The sequence below is a fragment of the Sabethes cyaneus genome, chromosome 1 (genome assembly GCF_943734655.1).
Source record: "Sabethes cyaneus chromosome 1, idSabCyanKW18_F2, whole genome shotgun sequence".
NCBI classification, from domain to species: domain Eukaryota; kingdom Metazoa; phylum Arthropoda; class Insecta; order Diptera; family Culicidae; genus Sabethes; species Sabethes cyaneus.
The window spans coordinates 149361858-149389631 of NC_071353.1; the positions used below are offsets into that span (position 1 = coordinate 149361858).

The 27774-nt window shown below is 46.0% G+C and overlaps 1 protein-coding gene across 1 annotated transcript; it reads left to right on the top strand.

Moving 5' to 3' along the window:
- The first annotated feature begins 393 nt into the window (after window positions 1–393).
- On the top strand, window positions 394–27383 carry LOC128735081 (putative zinc finger protein 66). Its single transcript, XM_053829568.1, has 5 exons — window positions 394–629; window positions 714–874; window positions 25287–26825; window positions 26899–27091; window positions 27154–27383. Exons 1-5 carry the CDS (start codon window positions 498–500, stop codon window positions 27307–27309), a joined length of 2181 nt encoding a protein of 726 aa, XP_053685543.1. The 5' UTR covers window positions 394–497; the 3' UTR covers window positions 27310–27383.
- Window positions 27384–27774: the final 391 nt, after the last annotated feature.

Sequence of the window (27774 nt, forward strand, 5' to 3'; positions counted from 1 at the left end):
TTCGCCCTAGTTCCAATCGAACGGCTGTCAAAACGTTTGTTTTTTCACTCAGTTTGGACTTAGTTTCGCTCTATAGGTTGCTATTCGCAACCTATAAGTTAAACTTTTTAGACGTTGGGTTCGCTCTGGGTCTTTCTACAGTTTTATCCCCGCTATTAGCAATAAACTGACAACCCGAAAATGTTTGTTTATTTAGTGGTCAGATTGGAACGATTGGAACTAAGATTGAAATTGGAACTAACCCAGGTTAAAAAACAAAAACGATAAGAGTTTGATTCAACCCTGACGCGATAACCACACATTTTTTCGAGAATATGGCAGCTCTGGTCCGAAATTTCTGTCAAACTGTCATCTTTCTGCAGGCCGACGCTGCAAATACGGTAAACATCGACGGAATCCTAAAAATCTTAAAACTATAAATTAACACGCGAAAAAGTGCTTGTTTTTCCCGTCTAATACCTACTGTACCTGTGGCCGCTGTACCGATTACAGCCAAGATGGTCGCAACGGGATTGAAAAGCTGCTTCACCTGTTGCCGACGGACGGAAAACTTTCTCTGCATCACAGAAGACGATAACTTGGGCGAGGAAAACTTGGAGGAAATTTTCGTCAAACACTTTTGGTTTTCCGTAAGTTAATAACCAAACAACTGGGTGGTGATTATTATTACCTAGGTACCTAAATCGCCTTCTTTTGATTTTTGAAACTTTCAGAAAGATGAATATCGAAACGGTGTCTTGTGCAGCAGCTGCTGGGCAAAGATTGACGAATTTCATAAGTTCTACTGTGAAGTGGAAAAGCTGCACGCCTCCAACCAGCTAGAAACGGAACTAAAATCCGAACCGAACGACGAGAATCCGGACGGCAATGAAAGGTAAGTCAATTACAAACTCTGTTTGTCTACATATTTTGTTTAAAAATCTTTGTTATGGGGTCCACTTAGAGGTGTAAATCAATAAAAATTAGAAAAACTTTTTGATAGAACAGAAATTGTGTAGGATTGTTTCTGTTCTTAACTGTTAAAAATTTAAACAGTTCCCAAAATTAAACACTTGTTAGAAACTAAAGTCCCGCCTTGTTTCAAAGACGTCGCTGCAAGTCAACTGAAACAACCCGTTCCGTGTTGTCTTCCTCCGTTTCGAACAAAGCAACCAGTGATGGTGTTGTATCAAGTTCCCCTGGCAACAGAGAAGAAGAAAAAGTTCCAAACAAAACCAGTTCCGGCCAGGTGGTAAGTTGAATCGTGACATAAGCGGCGTTTGAACTGTGTTAGCCAGTTTTGCTTTCTGTTTGCAGCAAAATGATCAACCAAAAGCAGAGTCCGCCCTAGTTCGTGAGGATTTGAACAATCTGCACCAGCGGCTGGACCGTATCGAAGGAAAAATGGATGCACAAAGCAGCATGCTTGAGAAGCTCTCGTCCTTCATCATGGATCCGAACCGTTTTCCACCGGTTAGCCGAGATTCATGCCAAGCCACGGGTGCGCCTTCGGTGTGCAGTGCCGCCGGGAACCGATGCGATCTGAAGGTACGCGGTGACAACGAAAACTTTGCCGAGTTTGAACGAATGCCCCGAATCTATACCAGTGAAGAGTTAATGGTGTTGGATCAAAATTTGCAAAAACCGGAATATGAGGCAAAATTTTTGCGCTACTTTCAAACCGTCTATACGCTGAACGGTAAACGGGAGGGTGGTCCGTTCTTTAAAACCGTTGTCCGAAAGTTGCTGGCACCGTCGGTGCTGCTGCCGTACTCCTGGAAGGGCATCACCCGTACGGAGCGGGGTAACGAATCGAGCAGTAAGAATGTCAGCTTCAAGTTGTCGTTTCCGAACTTTGTGCGCTTCATGCGGCGTGTGGTCAGTGTGGCGGACTTTGATTACACCGACGAGGATAACGAAAAGGCTTTCAGTGATTTTCTGCGTCAGAAGAAAACCGAGATGAAGCGGTATGCCGATGGGCATACGGAGCGACGGGCTGCCTGCAGCAGGAAGAGACGCCGGGGAATACGCACGGCGGCTTTCAAGAACAGCACGGATGAGCTCGAAGCGGTGGGCGGTGAGACGGAGAGTGAACAGCAGCAGGCAACCGAATCCTACGATGGAGACTACATTTACGGTGACGAGTTTGTTTTGCAGGATGTAGATGGAGATTCGGTTGGCGAGCAACATCACCAGCAGCAGCATTCTGAGGAGTATTACCATCAAACTGTAAAATTTGAAACGGAATAGTTAGTGGAAATAAGTTGGGTTAAGGATAAGCATAAGAGAAAATAAACTAATTGCATTTGTTCGATTTATATCTAATTCGATGTTTCATTTATTATTAATAATGGTTCTTTCCAAATCACTCGTAGAATTATTGCAGAAAGAAGTAGAAATTGAGAAGCAGAAGGATTTAAGCGGACACGACCGACAAATCTTTTACCTCTCGTGGTCGCATCATTACAAAAATAATTAGAAAATGCCTAGAATCTGAATCTGAAATAATGAAAATGATTTAAAAGGGATTTTCAAACATTTTGTCGATGATTATTGTTGTTAGCACTCATACGACTCCTGTCCTGTATAGAACAGATTAGGAAAACTCACCACGAAATTTACCATTTCAATCATAGCAGACATGAATTGGTCGGTAACTATGGCAACGCATAGCAACGTGACTGTTACGTGATGCTAATTCACAGTTAAAACACAGAGAAGTTAAAAACTTGCTCTATCGTTTGTTTTTATTATTTTCATTCAATCGTGTTCTTACAATTGAAACAAATTTTGGCGGCGACAATCCGACAATCAAAAAAAATTGGACTCAAAATCGAACCTTTTAAAGCAGAAAGATTTCGAGTGTCAAATGAAGAAAGAAAACGACGCAATTGCAAGCGTGTAAACGGCAGCAACGGTATAGGCAAACGTGGTTGAACTTGAAACAGACGAGATTCATGTTATAGCCTTTGTTCAAGTTAGTTGATAATAAATAGTTCTACAAGATTGCAGTATATTGTTGTTGCAGTTAAAAACCGTAATAATCGATGTGCGATATTCGGTTTTATTCTTGCTCTGAGTGCCGCAACTACGTCGCAGGTAGTGCGCTGTATAGCGCATCAATGTGCGATCACAGCGCATCACGTGCGACGTAGTTGCGACACAGAACAAGAATAAAACCGAACGTCGCACGTCGATTACTACGGTTTTCAACTGCAACAACTATAACATATTAGCGACGAGAATTTATACTCGAATTCAACGCTTTGAAGGAAGAGCCGCTCATTCAAAATAGCAAGATCTGGAGGAAATGGCGATTTTCAAGACCTGTATCAGCAAATTTTGCGGCAGAATGAGAGATGGTGGAGCAAAACGCCCGGATGATGCAGATTATGGAACGTTTCGGCATTCAAGAAAACGCTTCAGCGCGGTCATCAAGCAGTCCAGAATTCATCAATGAATCTCTGGCATCCAATATCCGGGAATTCGTCTATGATCCAGAAATTGAAAGAGCTGTTCAGCGTTCGCGTCTCACTGTTTAGCTAACGGTACCTGTGTTTTCAACTGAGCAAAAACGGCGCTGACGATTTTGTGACGTACGCAGCTATAATCAACTAATACTGTGAAGATTTTGAGCTGAACAAGATCACGGCCGATCGGTTCAAAAGCCTGATTTTTATTTGCGGGTTACGCTCTCCGAAGGATGTCCACGAGACTTCTATCCAAGCTGGAAAACAATGCAGAAGGGGAGTGTAATCTTGAATCGCTCATCGCAGAATGCGAACGTAATCAAAATCAGAAACATGATATAGCTATCGTGGAACAGAAGAAATCGATAAGTTCAATTTGTTCAGTCAAGCAAAACAAACCACCGTCGATTAAATCGCGTTCAAAGGAAAGCAAGAAGTCGAAGACTGAATGTCCTGAAACACGCTGTTGGCAATGTGGTGAAATTGCATTACGTTCGAGACTGCACATACACGAAGCATGTTTATCGGAATTGTAAGCAAACTGGATACAAAGAGGGTCTAGGGAAGTATAAAGTAAATGGTATTTACTCTATAAACCAAGTTAGCTATCCGTCGAGACGGAAGTTTCTGACGATCGACATCGATGGAACTTCAATCACGGTACAGTTGGACACTGCTTCCGATATTTCAATCATCTCACATGAGCAGTGGAAGAAAATGGGTTCACCTTTACTGACTCCTACTACTCAAACGGCAAGGACAGCGTCAGGTAAGCCGTTCCGTCTACTTGGTGAATTCCGATGCACAGTTACTCTTGGAGATATCACCAAAACTGCAATTTTTTATACGACGGACAATTGCATAAATTTGTTCGGGCTGGATTGGATCGAGTTGTTCGGACTATGGGACACCGCACTATCTGCAACTTGTAACCAAGTTTATGCCGGTGCTGATCAAGTTAATTGCATTGAACAGTATAAAGCCAAGTTTCCAGATGTGTTTAAGCCTAGCCTTGGACACTGTAAGAAGATGAAGGTTCATCTATATCTCAAGCCAGATGCTAGACCTGTCTTCAAACCAAAGCGTCCAGTTCCATCCACATCCATAGAGAAGATCGATGCTGAATTGGATCGTTTGCAAGAATTAAGCGGATTTTTCGCAATGGGCTGCACCAATCGTAGCAGTAAAAAAAGCCAGGAGGAAAAGTGCGCATTTGTGCGGATTACTCAACTGGACTTAACGCTGTTTTGGAATCTAATCACTATCCGTTATCAGTACCAGATGATATATTTAGCAAGCTTAACGGATGCCGGATGCCGGTATTTTAGCATTATCGACCTAGGTACAGGCAAACGTGGTTGAAACAGACGGGAAAATCTTTATTTGCAGTTACCGGACCACCGACGCTTTTGCTGATTTCTTCCATCAATTGTTCAGTCCAGACAGGTTCTACGAACTTGTCGAGCTTCATGCGACATACAAATGCGGTCACGAGAATCTCCTGCCCAATCCGCAACCACAAACATCTTCAAATACCTATCGATCGCTGCGCCTAGCTGTAGTTTGTGGTCACTGTTGGAATTCAGATAGCGCATGATCCCCTTGGAGCACTCTTTCGAGCTTCGTTGGCCCTCCGGCGCAACGGGGGTTGGTGTAGCAGGCTTTGCAAGCCGTCACCACGCAAAATACTAAAGCACGGAACGAAGAACAAAGAAATTCTTACTGCATTAATAGGAATAGACCCACGCCACGAAAAAGGACTATGGATTGGAAACTCGGGACGTGGAACTGCCGATCTCTCAACTTCCAAGGGAGCACTCGAGTGCTCTCCGACGTATTGAAGAGCCGCAAGTTCGACGTCGTAGCGCTGCACGAGGTGTGCTGGAAGAGCTCAACGGTACGTACGTTCAGAGATGGACATATTATCTACCAGAGCTGCGGCAACACACACGAGCTGGGTACAACTTTCATAGTGATGGGCGAGATGCGGAAACGGGTGATTGGGCGGTGGCCAATCAATCCTCGAATGTGCAGGTTGAGAATCAAGGGCCGATTATTCAATATAACCATCATCAACGTGCACAGTCCTCACCTCAGAAGTACGACAAGCATGAATTCTACGCGCAGTTGGGGAGTGATTACGACCGCTGCCCAAAACATAATATCAAGATCGTCAACGAGGATTTTATTGCTCAGGTCGACCAGGAGGAGGAATACAAACCGGTGATTGGAAGGTTCAGCGCCCACCCGCAAACGAATGAAAATGGCCTAAGACTTGTCGACTCGCCGCCTCCAAGAACATGGCCATACGTAATACCTTCTTCCAGCATAACCTCTACCATCGGTACACCTGGAGATCACCCAACCAGACAGAATCACAAATCGACCACGTTCTGACAGATGGTCGGCACTTTTCAGACATTATCGACGTCAGAACCTATCCGGGCGCTAACATTGATTCGGATCACTACCTAGTGATGGTAAGGATACGTCAAAAACTATCTGTTGTGAACAACATACGATACCGCCGCCCGCCACGGTATAATCTAGCGCGACTGAAGCAACCAGAGGTCGCCGAAAACTACGCGTTATCTCTCGAAACCGCGCTGCCGGAAGAGGGAGAGCTGGATGAAGCCCCTCTTGAAGACTGTTGGAATGCCGTGAAAACAGCCATTAACAGCGTAGCGGAGAACGTCCTAGGCAGTGTGGCACCGAATCGACGTAACGAATGGTTTGACGTGGAATGCCAGCAGATATTGGCTGAGAAGAACGCAGCGCGGGTACAAATGCTGCGTAGAGCCACCCGTCAGAATGTGGAGCGATACAAACAGAAGCGGAGGCAGCAAACCCGACTCTTCAAGGAGAAGAAGCGCCACCAAGAGGAGAAGGAGTGCGAAGAACTCGAACAGCTGTAGCACTTTCACGACACACGGAAGTTCTATCAGAGACTCAACGGATCTCGCAAAGGCTTCGTGCCGCGGGCCGAAATGTGCAGAGATAAAGATGGAGGTATCTTGACTGACGACCGTGCGGTGATCGAAAGGTGGAAGCAGCACTACGATGAACACCTGAATGGCGTGCAGGCGGAAGACCATGATAGCGGAGGAAGTGACCACATTGGTGCAGCAAGCGACGAAGATGTGCAACCCCCATCGATAAGGGAAGTTAAAGAAACCATCCAGCGGCTGAAGAACAACAAATCAACTGATCAACTGATTGTCATCATCAACTGATGCATCAACTGATTGTCAAGATTTGGGATACGGAACGACTACCGGAGGAGTGGAAAGACGGGGTTATCTGCCCTATCTACAAGAAAGGTGATAAGCTGGATTGTGAGAACTACCGAGCCATCACTATCCTGAATGCCGCCTACAAAGTGCTGTCCCAAGTCCTCTTTCATCGACTATCGCCAATTGCCAATAGATTTGTGGGAAGTTACCAGGCCGGCTTCATCCCAAGCAGCACTTGCAACATGTTCCATGTGGCTATTAAGTCTTGTTTAAATTGCAAAAAACTTCACCGGTTACAGTATTGAAACACGCAACAAATAAGCAACTTCATGTTATTAATATGTTGGATTCAGGTTATCCAATACTTATACTGGCTGTCACAAATATATTAGTCTATATCTAGTAACATGAAACTTCATCGCAACATCGTGTTATTATAATGCCATTGCTAAACAATAATGTCACATGATGTTGCATCATGTTGATTACGGCATATTGTTAAATAAAATGTAACCAAACAAATACAACCAATGTAACATCATATTCTGCCATATTTTTATGAAAAAATATTTTTCAACGAAGGAATGTTTTTATTTCAACAATAATTACACGAACATTCATCAGGAATCCATGACATTTACTACAATATTATTTGATTGCAGTATCTAGTTCGATTTTACACCGCATTTTTCCATCGTAAACGAATTCTTAATCTGGCTGGGTTAATTCTTTAAACTTGAAAATAAATAAATTAATAACTTTCACGAGGCGCATCAAATAATACAAAGCAAAACTATATTTTGCACGATAAATTTTGAATGGCATGGAGATTAGCTCATAATAGGCCCAAAAAACTAAAGTCGCATTAAGAATATTAATATAAATAATTTTCGTCTTGGAGCCCTGAGAGGAAATCCCGGTTCCCGCTAAACATAATTCGTGATGAAGTTGCTCATAATTGTTTGGTTTTTGTGCGAGGAAAAAAGAGAAGAAAGTATTTTTGTTTTTGTTTTCACGCAAGTTTTGACAACGCGGCATAGGATTTCGTGGGAGTGCGAACAGGCTTAAAATCTCTTTTAGTATCGTAGTCGCGAATGGATAGATAACGCGCATTGATGTTCCATAAAACATCTGTGTAACAATTAGTTGCATATAGGCTCCACCTCTTGCGCTTTTTCAATCACATAACAGTTTGATAAAGGTAACTGATGCGAACTTTTACCATATTTGAATGTTTCAATTATAGTTGCGTAACCCTTCATGCAACAAATGGTGCTGCTTGGGATGGAGGGTCGGTCTACAACAGACCAAATCTTCACCCTGCGGCAGATCCTCCAGAAGTGCCGCGAATCCCGAGTCCCCACGCACCACCTGTTCATCGATTTCAAAGCCGCATATGATAGCGTAAACCGACGAGAGCTATGGAAAATTTTGGACGAAAACGGCTTTCCGGGTAAGCTTACTAGACTTATCATGGCTATGATGGATGGGATCCAGTGCTGTGTGAGAATCTCGGGTGGATTGTCGGACTCATTCGAATCTCGCAGGGGACTTCGACAAGGAGATGGTCTTTCCTGCCTGCTATTCAACATTACGCTTGAAGGTGTTATAAGGCGAGCGGTGATCGAAATGCGGGGCACGATTTTCAATAAATCCAGTCAATTTATCTGCTTTGCTGACGACGTGGATGCTGTCGACAGAACATTTGAGGCGGTGGAAGATCAGTACACCAGACTGAAACGCGAAGCAGAGAAGATTGGATTGAAGATAAATACGTCTAAAACGAAGTATATGCTGACGGGCGGAACCGAGCGCGACAAGACCCGCTTGGGCAGTACCGTGGTAAACGACGGGGATGAGTTCGAGGTAGTCGACGAGTTCTTATACCTTGGCTCGCTGGCAACAGAGGACAACAATACCAGCCGTGAGATTAAAAGACGTATTATCAGCGGAAGTCGGGCCTACTACGGACTCCCCAAACACTTGCGGTCGAACAATTTGAGCCCCCGTACAAAGTGCACACTGTACAAAACGCTAATTAGACCGGTTGTCCTCTACGGGCACGAAACGTGGACACTGCTAGAAGAGGACCTACGAGCACTCGGAGTTTTCAAACGGCGGGTGCTAAGAACCATCTTTAGCGGAGTGCAAGAGAACGGTGTATGGAGGCGAAGTCTCTACGGCGAACCAAGTATTCAGAAAGTGGTTAAAGCTGGACGGATACGTTGGGCAGGACATGTTGCTAGAATGCCGGACAACTATCCTGCAAAAATGGTTTTCGCATCAAATCCGGTAGGAACAAGACGAATAGGGGCACAGCGAGCGAGGTGGCAAGACCAGGTGGAGCGAGATCTGGCGAGCACTGGGTGCCCGCGGGACTGGAGATCAGTTGCCATGGACCGAAACAGATGGAGAAATTATACTGCGCAGGCCTTGTCATAAGACGTTAGGCCAATTAAGTAAGTAAGTAAGTAAGTAATGGGTAGTGTGATTATAAGCCGTGACGCGAGGTTCATTGAACTGAGTAATGGTTCTGAGTCGCAGGAGGAGCTGAAAGAAGAGCCTCATGTCGACAGTGAAAGTGAAGTGATAGAAATCGTAAGCCGGGAAGAAAATTCGACAAATGATTCTGAAATGTCGGATGCAATCGATTAAAACTCTGTGTACGAAGACGCGGATGAAAGTGATTTCTATGGTTTCGAAGAGCCATTGAGAAGAAGCGAGCGAAATACGCGTAGTGTACTACCGAGAAGATTCGATGACTATATAGTCAGGCAGGTCACTCACAGTGAAGAACCGAGTGATTATTCTGAAGCGATGTCTGTAGCCGAGTGGAAAAGAGCGATGTGCGAAGAAATGGATGCTCATAAGCTAAATCAAACCTGGAACCTTGTGGATCTACCAATCGGAAAGAAGATTGTTGGTGCAAAGTGGGTATTTAAACTAAAGAAAGATGAAAGTGGTAGGGTAGTGAAGCACAAGGCCCGAATAGTAGCTCAGGGCTACTCGCAGACCCTTGGCATAGATTATTTAGAAGTGTTCGCGCCAGTGACTCGCCAAACAACATTGCGGGTAATGTTAGCTGTTGCTGGAAAGAAGAAGCTAGTGTTGAAGCAGTACGACGTAAAAACAGCGTACCTCAACGGTACCATCGAAGAAGAGCTGTACATGCGGCAACCGCCAGGCTTTGAGGTACCCGGTCAAGAAAAGAAAGTGTGCAAATTACAGAAAAGCATTTACGGGTTGAAACAGTCGGCCCGGTGCTGGAATAAGGCACTGCACGCGGTGCTGCTAAAGCAAGGTTTTGTACAATCCAACTCTGATCCCTGTGTTTACGTTCGTAAAGGTAAAGGTCCAACTGTGTATCTGGTTGTATATGTAGATGATCTTTTGCTTGGATGTACGGAGGAGAACGAATTGGATGAAGTCTTTGAAAGTCTTCGTGAACGCTTTGATATTACGTCTCTCGGTTTAGTGCTTCATTTTCTAGGCTATGATATTCAGAAAGAAGATGGTTACCCGCATGGCGTAGATGGCGTTTAACTGCTTATATTAATGATCTGGTCAAGAAGTTTGGAATGGGGAATGCACACCCCGTGAAGACTCCCATGGATCCTAGCTATACATCGGTGAACAACGGAAGTCTACCTTTCGAGGATAATACTTTGTACCGTAGCCTAGTTGGAGCGCTTTTGTACTTGGCGGTGAACGCTAGACCGGATTTGTCGATGAGTGTAGGGTTGCTTGGCAGAAAAGTACAGGAGCCGAATAAAAGCGACTGGGCAGCTGCGAAAAGAATTTTGCAGTACGCAAATACAACCAAGGACTACAGGCTTAAGTTTTGTCGAAGTGATAGTTGGGAATTAATAGGCTATTCTGACTCAGATTATGCAGGCGATCAGCGGACAAGAAAATCAACGACTGGATTCGTATTCTTCTACGGCCAGGGACCAGTATGCTGGACCAGCAAAGCACAGGACACCGTGGCGTTATCGACACTCGAAGCAGAGTACAATGCTTTGACTTTGACGTGTCAGGAAGTGGTCTGGCTTAGACGATTGCTACAAGACTTGGACGAACCGCAGATTGGAGCTACAAAGATTTTCGAAGACAACCAAGGATGTTTAAGTTTCGCCAAGGCCGAGCGAGTTAGTGGAAGAGTGAAGTACATCGACACGAAGAGTCATTTTATTCGAGAGCTTTGTGAGCGAAAGGTGGTGGAACTTATTTATTGTCCTTCAAGTGAAATGATTGCAGACGCTCTGACGAAGCCGTTAGGACCGTGTTTGTTAAGGTAGTTTGTGGAGAGAATTGGACTTTTGTAATTGGAGTAGTCATTTAGGAGGAGTGTAGGATAATAATGACTACCTGTGTGTCACCCTCCCGATTGAAGATTTACATATTCATTTTTGGTAACACTGCATTGTATGACATTTTCTTTTTTGATGTCATTCTGTGTCTCATTCTCATGTGTATGAACCTAGTGGTAACACGCAAATAAACGTATTCCTTTTGTATACTAAAAGTACCGCGTCAATTAGTTTTTCCTCGAACTTTATCTCTTTTTATCCGAGTTCCACGGACAGCGCAGCTATTCAGTCCATCAGTACCATCACCAACACTACCAATCTACCACTTTCTTTGTTGGGGTTCATCCAATCCGGTAACCTTCGATCATTTCCGTAGTTCCCCCAAGGGGGAGCGGCTTCAGACGCCGCCGCCATGGCCCCTGGGCCGAATTCCGTATAAATAAAAAACCGTCACCAGCAGGATAATTGCGAAGTGAGGGTAAGAGAAAAGAGTGCGATAACTCAACCACGCCCAGAGAAATTGAGAAATATTCTTTTTTATTCTTTTTTGGAGAGCTCGGAAAAAACGTCTAATCACGTTGACAGCTCGTTTTGGAATGTCTAAATAATGAAATCAATAATGTCAAAATGATGACTTAGAATCATAAGGAAGCTTCGCCTGCAAATGACGGATCTTGGTAGCAACATGTTCAATGAACCTGGAAATACTAAGAACCTGAGCAGAGGGTCCAAAGCCCCTAAGAAGGATGGTTTTAATAGCTGTTATCCATGGCTATCACGTAAAAATCTAAATGGATAAACCCCTAATCCAAGGTGTCATGCGACCCGTGCCGAGGGATGAATGGTGGAGGGGGTTCTAGAAATACTCAGCCGCTAACGGAGCCTGTGGAGTACCAGGGCACCCTCCACAGTATTCTTACCCTTACTGCATTAAGCCGGTCACTGATGCAGCGGACCATCTTTTACCGAGCTACTCGTGGGATTCATATGGAGAGTCTAAATATAAATAAAACACAGGGCTCCGGCAGCCTGTCTCTGCCGGAAACGAAGAAGGAGGAGATGAGCATAGGGGAGGATCAGGAATTGAACGATGCGTTAGCAGAGGTTCCGTCTTGTTCCTCGTCTATTCTCAACACGCCGACTCGTTGTGAGTCGACGGATGATGAAAGCGACGGAATAACCGTCACAATCAGATCTGGACCTAAAGCGGAAGGTCCAGCTGAGAATGAAATTCCGTGGAAACGGAACCTGACAAAAGCTCAGAAAAAGAAATTAAAGAGTTTGCTTGCCTCTGGGCTTCCTGCAAAGGAGGCACGGGAGCAAGTGTTAGCTCAATCTGCTTCTGTGTCAGGTAAAAGGCAACGAGGATCGGAGCTGCCTAGCAGCGGAGAAAAGCCGATCCCCAAAAAACAGAAGCGAATTCTAAATCCTAGAGAGCGAGTGGGACAGGTCGTGCGAAAGCAAACCACCCATCCCGCTCGAAGGGGGGGAACAGGAGTGAGGTCGACGAGAGAAGCCCCCAAGCTTCCCTCGGACTCCACTACTGGTGTCTCCTACAGGGAGGCCGCAAGTCAGATCAGAGTTGGGATCCTCTCTGAGGACTATCCCAGCACTGAACTGAGTACTGCACAACTGGATTCGATACAAGATGCTCTACTAACAGCCATAGAGCAACAACGTAACGAGCAGGTTAAACCTAAGTTCTTTAACTGCTCGTATAAGTCCGGGTACCTGGTTCTTTCTTGTAAAGACCAGGAGACTTCGGAGTGGTTGAAGGAAGTGGTTCCTGGCTTATCTCTATGGGAAGGATCAAGACTCGTTGCTCTGGATGCAAAGAACATTCCGCGTCCAGAAATCTATCATGCTTTCTTCCCACAAAGCGCGTCATTCGATAACGAGAGAATCAGAGGACTCATAGAGAGTCAGAATGAGAATCTAGTTACTGACAAATGGCGAATTTTGCAGCGAACTAATCCCAATGGGAAACATGCGGATTGGTCGCTAACAATTGATGAAGCTTCTAGGCGTCAACTCGTGAATAAAGACTTCATCATAAATTTTCGGTTCGGCGAAACCCGGCTGAAAAAAACAACTCCGAGGCAACGTCAAATCACAAGTCAGCCTATGGAGGCACAAATTTCTGAGGCCAGTACTAGCGAAGTCAAAGTGAATCAAGGGTCCACTGGCGCTGTTCTCAAAACTCCAAGAATCCTAACAACCAGGGGATCCATGGAGCTACTGGAACCAAACAGGAGGTTCCACAGAATGCTCAAATGGCTCCCAACAGTGATTCTGGTAAAGAGAAGATTCATCGAGGTGAGTCTCCCATGCCCATGGATCTTGACAGTATGGCGGTGCCAGGGCCGAGTGGAACCAAAACAGTGGTCTCCACAAGTGGCCCAGGAAACTCCTGTAAGATCCGTGGAAAAAGCGAAACCACTCGAAGCCAGCCCCCCCCCTCGATTCAAACCGAGTTCGGGTACTGGCAGTAAGAAAACTGCCACCATGAGGTCTAAACCTCCAGGGAATCCGTCTCTCCCAAATGCTAGTGAGCGGAAAATTCACAAAAATGCAGAACACTAAGGTTCTGCAGATAAACCTCCATCATGCGAAAGCTGCATCGGGCGTACTTTCCAGGAGGTTTATCAAAGATGCTGTGGACCTGGCCTTGATTCAAGAGCCCTGGGTCTACAAAGGAAGAATACAAGGTATTCAAACAAGAACATGTAAGTTATACTATGATGACAAGCATGACTCTCCGAGAGCTGCTGTCCTGGTTAATGCAAATATTAATTGTTTTCCCATTACAGAGTTCATTAAACGAGACATCGTCGCGATCAGAGTTGAGGTACCAACCGCCAGGGGAAAATCCGATATTATCATAGCATCGGCCTATTTTCCTGGTGATTGTCCTGAGGCTCCCACTCAAGAGGTTGCGGCGTTTGTAAAATATTGCAGAGAAGTCAACAAAGACTTTATCATCGGCTGTGATGCCAACGCTCATCACACTCTGTGGGGAAGTACTGACATCAACAATCGAGGTGAGTGCCTTTTAGAATTTCTCTCGTCAAACAATATCGATATTGCTAATAGAGGCAATGAACCAACATTCATTAATGCTATCAGGGAGGAAGTCTTGGACCTGACCCTGTGCAGTTCAGTAATTTCAGAGAAAATACAGAACTGGCACGTGTCGGACGAAGCATCGCTGTCTGATCATAGGCCCATTATTTTTGAATGGGTGGGTGGCCTAGTGTCACAGGTCGCATATCGAGACCCTAGGAAAACCAACTGGGATCAGTATGCGCTTGAGCTCGAAACGAAAAACCTCACTACAAGAATTAGGTCGGTTCAACAACTTGAGTCGGCCTCAAAGGTCTTAAACCAAACGATAGTCTCTGCTTATAACAGTAATTGTCCACTTAAAAGGGTTACTTCAACTAGGAATGTCCCCTGGTGGAACAGAAGGCTCGAACGGCTTCGCAAAATGGCGCGAAAACTGTTCAATAGAGCAAAGATTACTTCGGACTGGACTCAATATAGGAGAGCTCTAACCGAATATAGCAAAGAACTAAGACGATCAAAAAGGAAATCTTGGGTACACAATTGTGAAAGCATTGAAAGTACTCCAATTGTGGCAAGACTTAACAAGACTCTTGCTAAGGATCATTCAAACGGACTCGGTACTCTCAAGAAAGATGACGGTTCGTTCACAAAATCTCCGACTGAAGTACTAGACTTAATGATGGGGACTCACTTTCCGGGATCTTCCTCAGTTCATGCTGCTGCCAGCTCGGACTTTGATTGTGACATAGGATGTTCTCAAAGAATCTCTTCGGGATCTGAGAGAACAAAAGAAATTGCAACCAGAGTCGCAGGGATGGCTTTCACTAGGGCTAGGATGGAAAACGCAGTGAGATACTTTCAACCTTTTAAATCGGCAGGTGCAGATGGGATTTTCCTAGCGCAGATTCAAAATGGAGAATCAGCGCTAATTCCATCTCTAATCGAGATTTTTAAGGCAAGTCTGATACTAAATCATATTCCGTCTACATGGAGATTGGTAAAAGTTGTATTTATACCAAAACCAGGAAAACGTGACAAATCACATCCAAAAGCCTTCAGACCAATTAGTTTATCATCAGTATTGTTGAAAATTATGGAGAAGGTATTATATGAATACATTAAGTCTGAATACATGCTCAGATATCCATTATCGAAACACCAGTTTGCTTACCAAGCTGGGAAATCTACAACCACAGCACTACACACGCTCGTGACAAAAATTGAAAAGTCTCTTTCAACGAAAGAAACAGCATTAGGCGCGTTTCTCGACATCGAAGGGGCGTTTGATAATGCTTCTCATTTATCAATGGTAAATGCGATGAAGAAAAGACAGTTTGATAACTGTATAGTCGAATGGATCCACAGTATGCTTACACATAGGCAAATCACCTCGGAGCTAGGAGGGCTCTCAACAACGGTGACTGCAACCAAAGGTTGCCCACAAGGAGGGGTTCTTTCACCCCTTCTTTGGTCATTAGTAGTTGATGATCTTCTGAGAAGCTTAGAGGCAAAAGGTTTCTTTTGTAACCGTGGACGAGGTGATAAAATATCGAGTAAAACTCATGTAGTTAACGGTTACAAATAAAATATAATTACTTAGATATTTAAAACGTGTTCTCACATTAACTGTGTCGAATGGAATAGTGATGATTATTTCTAACGCTGTCACAGTGACATCAACCGAGTGACAGACGGAACTGTCGCTGGAGAGCCCTGGTGGCGAATCTGTTTAGGGTTGCCAGTTGACCCAACATCTCCCTCCTAGTACCGAAGGTACGGCTGGAACCGTTGCGGTGGTCTTCTGGTTCGAGAAGAGCGCCGAGGTAGTTGTAGTGCCGGTGAGCTATCAGCCGCAGACTCGAAAGCCGTCGATGGTGAAGACGCTGATGTTGAAAGGCCACTTGCAGGTGTAGCGGGTGATGCTGGAACTATCGTGGACCGTGATTGCTCCAGGACTTCCGTTTCTGACAATCGGGTTGCCTGGGGTGTTGCTAATGCTGGCATAGGTAGTTTCCACTCGTCGAGCAAGATGCTGAGTGGAAGACGTTGTTTCGCCTGCGCCTTCGTTGTTATTTTAGGAGCAACTCGTTGTCTGAGCTGGTTGAGATGTGATCTGACCAGCTTCCCGTTGTCCATCCAGATGTTGTACATCACTGTGCCGATCCTCTCTACTACCGTTCCAGGGAGCCACGACCACTTATTATTGGCATAAATTTTAGCATATACGGAATCCTTTGGATTGAACGACCGTGCTTTGGAAGAACCCTGGCGGTTCAGTTGCGGTTCAGGAATTGACGGTGGTCGTAGAAGATCTAACGATGTTCTTAGCGGACGATTGTACATCGCCTCTGCTGGTGACTTCCCACCTGGAACGTTGGGATTTGGTGTGGAACGGTAAGTCAGAAGGAAAATGTCCAGCGCAAGCTTGTCCGAACCTTCTCCCTCCTGAATTTTCTTAACTGCCCTTTTGAAGGTGTCCACAAATCGTTCGGCTTGACCGTTCGATTGTGGATGAAAAGGAGCCGTTGTCATATGACGAATGCCGTTTTCGCAGCAGAACTCGCTGAATTCCGCACTTTTGAATTGCGTACCGTTGTCTGTCACGAGAAGCTCCGGCATCCCCTTGTTGGCGAACAGCGTGCGCATGAGGTTGATTGTAACCTTTGAAGTTATCTGACGAGTGGGGAAAATTTCCGGCCACTTGGTGTGCGCATCAATGATGAGAAGGTAATATTCTCCGTCCAAGGGGCCCGCAAAATCGGCATGAACTCGCTGCCAAGGAGCCGTCGTGGGATACCATCTCTCCGGTTCTGCCTTCGGTGGAGACCGTGCTGCAGCCGCACAGTGTCGACAACCCTTGACGAAACTCACGATCTCGTCGTCCATTCCTGGCCAGTACACGAAGCTACGTGCGATGGCCTTCATTCGCTGTATGCCAGGATGGCCCTTGTGTAGCTGGTTGAGACACCGCCTGCGGAAAGTGGTCGGTATTACCAGTCTGTCGCCGAACATCACACTGCCTTGAACTACCGACAGGGCCTCCTGACGGTTGAAGAACCGAATCATCTCCGGATCGCTGATTTCGGATTTAGATTTGGGCCAACCATCACGAATGAAACGGTGAACTTTCCGAAGCAACGGGTCAGATGCCGTCGCTTTTTCAATCATACTGAAACTGAGGGGCAGTTGATTAGTACTATCTACAGCTACTGACCTCAACTCTTCCTCTAAGATGGTACAGGCAACGATGACATCTTCATCTGGTTTGGTGTGCTGATCGATGAGCCGCGACAACACGTCAGCATTGCCGAATTTATTGGTCGAGACGTGCTCAATCGAGAAGTCGTACGAGAGGAGTGATAAAGCCCACCGCTGGAGGCGATTTGCAGTGTAGATCGGAATCCCCTTTTTGGACCCGAAAATCCTCAGCAGTGGCGCATGGTCGGTTTGAAGCCGGAACCGTCTCCCGAAAATGAATTTATGGAATTTCGTAACTGCGTAGATTATTGCCAGTCCTTCCCGATCGATTTGAGAATAGCGCTGCTCCACCGGTGTGAGTGCCCGAGAAGCATGCTGAATCACCTTCACGTGGCCATCAGGATACTTGTGGCTGATTGTTGCCCCGATGCCGATGGATGATGCATCTGCCGCAACAATGATCTCTTGCTTGGGATCATAATGTGCTAGAAGCAGCTCGGATGACAGAATCTGTTTGAATTTGTCAAACGCCTGTTGACATTCGCGTGTCCATACGAACGTAGAGGTGTTTTTGAGGAGCTGGTCTAGCGGGAACCTGAGAGATCGCATATTCGGAACGAATTTCCCGTAGTAATTGATGGCTCCTAGGAATGAGCGAACTCCCGTGATGTCTTTCGGTGGTGGCATGTTCTCGATTGCTTTAATCTTTGCCGGATCTGGCCTGAGGCCATGACGATCTAACAGATGACCCAAATACCGGATTTGCTGTTGACCGAAAGAGCATTTTTCCGGACGTATTGTGAATCCGAACTCTTCGATTCGCTGTAGCACTGCTAGAAGATTGCGCTTATGTTCGGCAGCGTCTTTGCCACCCACGATGACGTCGTCGATGTAGCCTGCGGTACATGGAAGACCTGCCAACATTGTATCCATCAACTGCTGGAAAGCGCCTGGCGCAGTTTTAACTCCAGGGGGTAGCCTGTTGTACTGATACAGGCCACGATGAGTGTTAATGGTGAGTAGGTGTCGGCAGCTTTCATCCACTTCCATCTGAAGGAAAGCGTCTGATAAGTCAATCTGACTAAATACAGTGCAATTAGACAATTTCGAGATAATGTCTTGCGGTAATGGAAGAGGGTACTGGTGTGATTGAAGACGATCGTTTAACCCAGTCGAATAGTCGCCGCAAATGCGGACGTTCCCGTTGGCCTTCCGCACTACGACGATTGGAGCTGCCCACTCGGAATACTCCACAGGCGAAATGATCTGTAGACGTTCCAGACGATTGAGCTCTTCCTCTACCGTTGGCAACATAGCATACGAGACAGGCCGTTTCGGGCGGAAAACAGGCGAACAAGCTTCTTTCAGCGAAAGATGAATTTTGGATTTGGAGCAGAGCCCCAGTGTGCTGCTGAATAGTTTCGGGTACGCCTTCTGCAGGAAAGCAACATCGACGCTAGTACCACCGACGAAATTACAAAATTTATTCATCGGCAATGACCAAAGCTGAAACTTGTCGATGAGATCGATACCAAGGAGATTTATTGGATGCCTTGAAACGAAAATTCGACCGCTGTGCGTCGTATCGTTGATTTCGACATCGGTGACAAACTCGCACTGTAAATCCAACTGCTCTCCCGACGCTGACTTGGCCGTTTGGCTCGCTGGTACACTTGCTGGCTGACCGATTCTTTTCCACACTCGGTCGGACACGATGGTTATATCCGATGCTGTGTCAAGCTGCAACCGTACTATGGTGCCATTGAGTTTGACTTGTACGTATCTACGCTGGCACTCGACGCTGCTGACCGATGCAGTGACGGTCTTGGTATAGAAACGACGTGGTTGTTTTGATGGCTTACTGGATCGCTTTGCACTCGAACAATATCCTTCCTTGTGACCAAACTGGTTGCAGTTGGCACACCTGTGACTCTTGAAACTGCAGTACTTTGAAAAGTGCATCGCACCACAGTTCCAGCAAGGAGTAGCTGGAGTTGTCCTTCCTCCCTCTGGTGTAGATGGCTTCTGTGGTTCTCTGGGCCGCTTCCTAAACGGCTTACGGTGCTGCGGATTTCCTTTGATAGCTTGAACCTGACCGACGGGCTCTTCGATCATCGCTGTGTCGCTTTTTAAGTTGATAATTCTCTGGCATTCCTCCATCAGAGCTTCAAGGGTGACGTCGTTGTTGTCTTCTATTTTTGTAAGCAACCTGGTGCGTACCTCCGCATCGCACTCTGATTTCATACCGCACACGAACATTAAACATTTAAAATGTTGTTCTGAGAGCTTGGATAGCTCAAACTCAACGCACATTTTATTGACACGACAGGCAAAAGAAACATAATCCTCTGTCGCTGCCTTGCTGACGGTGAGGGTGCTGTAACGTTTCTTGACGGTGGACTCCTTCGTGCCGAAAAGTCCCTTCAACTTCGACACCGTATCTTGGAAGGTAAAATCCTTCGGAGCACTGGGTAAAATATAGCTGACATACCTGTAGTGCTCGTTTGTGCCCAACCGCCGAAGAAGTAACCTCACTTTTGCTTCGTCGTCGATCCTTTCAGCATCTTTCGCAAAAAGATCTTCGTATCTGGCATACCACGCAGCGAATGTGATTTGATTTTCCGGGTCGTACTGGAACTCTCTGATATTCCCAGCCAACGAGTCCAAAATCACTTCCGGATTGGGGGGAACAGTAACTTGAATTGCTGACATGGCATTCCGGAACACGTGTTCTTGCTGCTGCAGGAATCCTTGCTGCTGTTGTGCAGATTCACGATGCTGCTGGAGGAGCTGGTTGGTGACGGCCTGCTGCTGTTGGAGTTGTTGCAAAATTTGCATGATGATGACATCCGTGCGAGCCTGATGTGGAGGGCTCATTTGCATAGGCTGTTGCTGTTGCACTCCAGGAGGAATCTGCTGCTGTGTCCGGTGGTGACCATTTTGCTGCTGATGCAGGTTAGGTTCCATTGTGCGGTACGGTGTGGTTATTCAGATCGCGTTAATCGCACGAAAAACATTCGAAGACTCGCGAAATTAACGAAGTCACTCGCGAAATCGTCGCCACTTTTGTAACCGTGGACGAGGTGATAAAATATCGAGTAAAACTCATGTAGTTAACGGTTACAATGGAATAGTGATGATTATTTCTAACGCTGTCACAGTGACATCAACCGAGTGACAGACGGAACTGTCGCTGGAGAGCCCTGGTGGCGAATCTGTTTAGGGTTGCCAGTTGACCCAACAGTTTCGAAGTTGTGGGCTTTGCTGATGATTTAGTCATCATGGTTCGTGGAAAATTCGACGACGTGATATCGGATAGAATGCAAAGGGCCTTAAACCTTACACTATCTTGGTGTAGTAAAGAAGGCCTGGGCATTAATCCTTCAAAAACAACCATTGTTCCTTTCACTAGGAAGAGAAAACTGAAGTTACAGTCTCTGCACCTTGGGAAAGAAGAAATTAAATGTAGCGTCTCAGTTAAATATCTGGGAGTAATCCTAGACGCTAAATTATCTTGGAACGCACACTTAGATTCAATAATCAGCAAGGCAAACACTGCGCTATGGGTATGTTCAAAAATGTTGGGAAAAACATGGGGCCTCAAACCAAAAATGGTGTTGTGGGTCTACACCGCCATTGTGAGACCTAGGATAGCTTATGCTTCGTTGGTATGGTGGCCAAAAACTTCAGAAGCCACGGCTATTAAAAAGTTAAACAAACTTCAACGATCAGCATGCATGGCCATAACCGGAGCAATGAAAAGCACACCTTCGAAGGCTCTAGAAGCTATTCTCCACCTGCTACCTCTGAATCAACACGTTCAGTTAGAGGCTAAGAAAAGCGCCCTAACACTTAAACGATGGAAAACAATACTCGACGGGGATAAAATCGGACACTTGAGTATCCTAAAACTTCTACCTGTTGGCCCAGTTGCGGAAATGAACAGTGATTGGATGGAAGCTAGAACCAACTACGACATCCCATACACGGTGAACGAACCATCACGTTCGGTCTGGGACGAGCGGGGACCTAGCGTCCGCAGTGGTTCAATCAAGTTCTATACCGACGGATCAAAGGTGGGAGTCAAAACGGGTGCTGGAGTGTACGGCCCCAGAACTAGAATATCTATAGCAATGGGAGATTGGCCAACAGTTTTCCAGGCTGAGATAGCAGCTATAATAGAATGTGCAAACGTCTGTCTCAAAAGGAAATACAGACATGCCAATATCTGCATTTTCTCTGACAGTCAAGCGGCACTAAAAGCGCTTAAAGCTTTTAAGTGTTTCTCAAAACTTGTCTGGGATTGCATTTGTCTCTTACGGCAACTGAGCCAGGTAAACTCGGTAAACCTGTACTGGGTCCCTGGTCATTGCGGAATAGATGGAAATGAAGTCGCAGACGAACTAGCCAAATGTGGTTCTAACTCTCCATTCACAGGTCCGGATCCATTCTGCGGTATCTCGGACTGTGTGATGAAGAGTGGGTTGAAACAATGGGAGAGCCGAATGATTATGGCCAATTGGATGGCTGTACAGTCGCTCAAACAATCAAAGAAATTTATAATACCTAGTATTAAGGTTACTCAGAAGCTGCTGAGTCTCAATAAGAGAGATCTCAGCACGTTTACCGGTCTGGTGTGACAGGACATTGCCCGAGTAAATATCATCTTCGGAATCTCGGTTTCGTGCAAGATGTTATTTGTCGCCTGTGTAATACCGAGAGCGAAACCTCGGAACACTTACTCTGCAATTGTGGAGCACTAATAGGACGCAGACTGCAGTATCTCAAAAAGGCCCTACTAGAGCCTAGGGAGATTTGGTTTGCGTCGCCGATCAGGATTATAAGGTTTATAAACCAAGTCATCCCTGATTGGCACCAGACTCGCTCAAGCTGCCAGCCTACCACTTCCTCAATAAGTGATAGGTAAGCCTGAAGCGTACAGCAAAAGAAACAATTGGGCATACCACAATAGTTCAAAATAATGGACGCAGTGGTGAGAGTACCCAACAGAAGAAGATTATAAGAATTTCCGAAACGAAAAGAGATCCTATTTCGAATCCTATCATCCTATTGCTTTTGTTTCTTTACTTTCCACTCGGATGTGATGAAAATACTTGTTTTATTTACATTTTTTTTGATGAAATATACTCTGTTTGCTCTAAGAAAAATCATGAAGAAATTGATTCATCCAAATACTCCTTGTCGCTTACCGAGTCAAAATCTGTTACGTTAGTGGCCTTTCGGTGCAATAATGTAGCCACTAACTGACTAACATAAAATATTTATTAAAATATAAAATAGTATAATTACATGACGCGTGTGAGTCGTATGAGACTGATGATTAGACTGAGCTCGACCTCTGATCGCCGATACCCATGATGACGTCTATTGCAGCTGACAGGTATGTCAACTGATGAGCCAATGTGATGAAAGTATCGGTGAGCGGAGGGGCCATACAACACCTCCCCCTTTTAGTACAGGTGATACGGATCGTACCTCGCAGGTGGTCTTCGTACCCTCGAAGACTGGCGAGGAGTCGATTATTGCTGTTCCTTGCTACGGGGATCGCGTTTACGATAAGGTTGGCTTCGATGTTGAAAATCTTGTTGTTCATCTGCCGGCAGCACTGTCTGCTCCGGATCAGTTGTCCCTGCTGCTGCTGCTGTTCTTCTTGCATAGACAAATCTGGACGGCTGACTGGTGTAGGTGGACGTAGAAGTTCTTCTATTGTCTTTCCCCCGGATTTAATTTTGCGAACTGCTCTTTTAAGGGTACCGACGAACTTCTCTTCGAGACCGTTGCTTTGTGGGTGAAACGGTGCCGGCATGCTCACGATAGAAGAAATCTTGCCTGGATCTGGTTGGAAAAGATTTTGTTGATGCCCATCTTCGGTTCGACCGCCGACTGGTGCTGATTTGATACCCTCTACATTCATGATATGTCCCAGGTATTTGGTTTCATTCATTCCGAAATTGCACTTATCTATACGAACTGTGCAGCCATACTCCTGCAATCGCTCTGGCGCTGATTTGATGCCAAGCGATGACCTGGTAAACTTTTTGAGGCTCCCTAGGCTTTGCAAGAGATCAAGTTCTTGCTCCACCACACTTTCCATACTGTAAGCGATCGGATGTTTGCGTCTAAAGGCAGGCTTAAGAGTACCTTTCAACACAAGTTGAACTGGCGTTTTGTTACAGAGACCCATCTTGGTCTTAAACACTGCAGGAAAACGAGATTGCAGCGTAGGCACTATGAGAGATTGTAAACTGTTGACACGGTTGCAGTAGGATGCAATCGGCCGGTTCCATAACTCGAACAAATCCATCCAATCTATGCCCAAGATGTCTAGCTGTACGTTGGGGCTGGCGACAAAGCATTTACCCTTTTTTGATATGCCGTTAAGGGAAATGTCGCACTGAAGCTCTGCCGTCAGTTGAAGCGGATCTCCTGATGCTGTTTTGGTACTGCAAACATGCTGCCGTCTTCGGTCGACCAAGCTTCACCCACGATCGGTGTGAAATGATCGTTATGTCGGAACCGGTATCCAGTTGCAGGCGTAACGGAATGTTGTTGACCTGTAGATGGACAAATTTCCGCCCTTGGCTGATTTTCTGGACGGTAAGTGTTTTTGTTGATGACGTTCGTTTATTTTGCTTGTAGTCCCTGTTGCTAGGAGGTTCTTCCGAATGCTTGGATGACGAAAAACATTTACAGTACCCTTCCTTGTGCCCTTGCTTTCCACACTGATGGCATTTGTGGTCCCGAAAATGACAGTCTTTATGGTAATGCATTCTTCCACACGCCCAGCAGGGTGTCCTTGGCTGCTCCTGACTGGTGCTGCTGCCGGCGAAACTTTGTGTGTGACGTTTCGGCCTGAATCGGGTGGCATGCGTGACTGCGTTCACTACGGACGATGAATTTTCGACGAGTACTGTATCCTGTTTAAGGTTCACTAAGCTGTTGCACTGTTCAACCACTTGCTGGAGGGTCAAATCAGTTGCATCATTCAGCTTATTGATGAGACGCATCCGGATTTCACTGTCGTCTTTGGACTTCAACCCGCAAATGTAAATCAAGCATTTAAATTGCTCCTCTGTCAGCTCCGATAGCTTGAAATCTACGCAAGCCTTATTAACTTTGCACGAGTAAGCGAGGTAGTCGTCACTGTCTTCCTTGGCTGTTTGAAAGCAGTGATACCGCCGACGAAAGATGGATACTGTGGCACCAAACAGGGATTTGAGGTTTCCGACGGTTTGATCAAATGAAAAATCCCGTGATTGCTTCGGCAAAATAAAGCTGTTGTACCGTTCGTGATCCGGTGGGCTTAGTTTCCGTAGCAGAAGTCTCACTTTGGCGGCATCATCGATTCTGGCTGCATCCTTGTCGAACAAATCTGCATAACGGGAAAACCACGCGTCGAAAGTGTGCCCATTGTCTTTATCATAGACGAATTCCGCCATGTTGTTCGATAAAGAATCCAATACCGATTCGTTGCGAGACAGATTTTGCACGGCGATCTGCGTTTCTCCCAGTTGCTGAGAAAGTTGCTGCATCAGCCTCTGCTGGTTGGAGAGAATTTGGAGAACTGCTTCCGAAATATCTCGTGGTGGCTGCTGCTGTGATCCTCCTGGGCCCAACGCTGAATTGAACTCCGCCATTGCTTTTTTTGTCCGCGACGCGATGAAAGAAAACCGTATGTAACCGAATCGGAATGCGCTTTAACTCGCGAAACTTCTACCGACTCGTCGCCACTGTTACGTTAGTGGCCTTTCGGTGCAATAATGTAGCCACTAACTGACTAACATAAAATATTTATTAAAATATAAAATAGTATAATTACATGACGCGTGTGAGTCGTATGAGACTGATGATTAGACTGAGCTCGACCTCTGATCGCCGATACCCATGATGACGTCTATTGCAGCTGACAGGTATGTCAACTGATGAGCCAATGTGATGAAAGTATCGGTGAGCGGAGGGGCCATACAACAAAATCGGATAATTAATTCCTTTTTTCCCTTCCCTTTCAGCTTACTATTTGCAGAAGCGATCCTCAAGATCGAAGATCAAGATTCCCTTTATGTGGCAGTGGAAAAACTGGAACCTTCTTTGACCAATGTGAACGAAAACTCAGATAGCGAAAACGTAAGCGTACCGCAGCAAGAGGACAATCTGGATGCAGACGAGGACTGCCCCGAACCACCAGAGAAAAAGCTTACCGAATCCGAATCCGAATTGGATTCAAATGTCCCGCTGGCAAAGCGCCGCATTGCAACAGCCAGTGTTCGAAAGAAATGCACTCCCCTCCGCTCGCCGGCTTCGACCTTGCGGAACGAAAAGTTCATCTGCCATCCGTGCGTCCGGGCCGGCACGAACAGCGATCGGACGTACCGTACGTTCTACTGGTTGAAGCAGCACTTCAACAAGCAGCACAATAAAACGCGCTGCTACATATTCTGCTGCGAGCGGCAATTTTTTACGACACGCGGTTACAACCGGCACGCCAGTATCGAACACGACAAAACGAGAACCAAAAAGAGGCGATGCGTCGAGTGCGCCCGGTGGTTCAAGGAGGAAAGCACCTTCCAGTCGCACATGTTTCTGGTGCACACACCGGAGGAGGCTAAAAAGTTCCAGTGCACGCATTGTACGAAAACTTTCCTTCTGGAGGATCAACGCAACAGTCACGTGAAGTGGCACGAGGAGGTGGAACAACGCAATCATTATTGTTCGCCGTGCGATCGATATTTTGCGGTGGCTGGCAATCTAGAAAGGCACATCGAACAACACCACACGAACGAGCCGTCCGCTTCCGGGGGACAAACCAGCAAAGAGAAAAATGCTACCGGGGATCAGAACGAGGGTACCGATGGTGAAGAAGATGATGACAGTGATTCGGAGAAACCAACTGCTGCTCCAACTGAATATTGGTTAAATGAACCAGTGAAGATTAGACGTCCCCCGGAGGTAATCGAGGAGCAGGAAGAGCTGATTAGACAGTTCATCGTGTACAATTGCAGCCGCTGCGAGTATATCGGTAAATCGTTTTGCGATTTGAAAGGTCATACCGCGAGGAAACACTACACCAGTGGCAGTATTGTGATCTGTTGCGAGCGAAGTTTCACCAGCAGGCAAATACTGTACGAGCACTGCCTCCGTCATCGGAATCCGGACCAGTTCAAGTGTCACAAGTGTGATAAAAATTTCACCGACAGTCGCGGGTTGCGGCATCACAACTGGTGGATTCACACGCCGGTTTCGAAGCGTCCGTTCAAGTGCGACGTTTGCGGCGATGCCTTCATCAAGGATTACAGCCTGAAGGCGCACATGCAGAAGCACATCGAGAAGGAACGGCGGGTGAACAGCTGCGATCAGTGCACACGTGTCTATACGACTCCGAAGGAGCTGAAAAGGCACCAGCAGCGGGAGCACGGTGCCTTCGCTAAGTGGGTGTGCGACGTGTGTGCCATGGGTTTCTCTCATCGCAAGCTGCTGGAGCAGCATCACCTGACGCACTCGATGGAGGGGCTGCTGAAGCTTCGCAAACAGTGCGAAAAGTGTCAGCGTTGGTAGGAAAATGAACAAAAAAACGTAGTTTTTATTTGGTGAATTAGGCTTTATTATGGTTTTGTTTTCCGACAGGTTGTCCAATGAAAAATCCTACAAACGGCACAAGGTTCGCTGCAACGCCGAACCGGCCCGGTGTCAGCTATGTGACCACGTGTCCACCAGCCAGGCGACCCTGAAGTCCCACACCCTGCGCATGCATTCCAACGTGCGCAAGTATGCGTGCACCTACTGCGGCAAGGAGTTTAAAAAGAAGCTGCGCTGCAAGGTTCGGCTCAATGCACAGCGGAAATTACCAATTAAATAACAACTTGTTTTTGTTTTCTTTAGGAACATGAAGCCAATCACACCGGGGTTGTGCTCTACAAGTGCGAATACTGTCCCAGGTCGTGCAATTCCAGCTCGAATATGTACACGCACAAAAAGACTGCTCATCCGGAGGAGTGGGCGGCTGCTGTAGCTGCTAAGTTGTTTACCCCTATTTAACGGGGGTCGGGTAGACACGGGAACAGTTGGGTAAGTTGTCCAACTTTACGGTATTAAACAGAGAAAGAATCTATCGATCATAATAGAAAATATTATAGTATTCGAACAAGTGTTTGCACCTGTTTATGATGAACCGAACAATATTTTGTTTGTTCTACAATTGTGAGATGACCTATACGAAGAATCATATCGTATCATATATTGTCGCCACTCTTATGGACGGGAAACATGGGCAAATTTCGATTTCGAAAGTGTCGAGCCCGATAAGTCCTCTCCGGAAACATTCGACACATGCTAGTCGTAAGCAAAGTTACAGTGTCCGTAGAGAGCTACCGGTTTGATTAGCGTTTTGTATATCGTCAACTTTGTGTAACGGCGTATGCTCCTTAATCGAAACCGTCTTGCGGACGGAAAAGTAGGCTCGACTTCCAGCTTGAATGCGTTGTTGAATCTCCTTACTCGTAT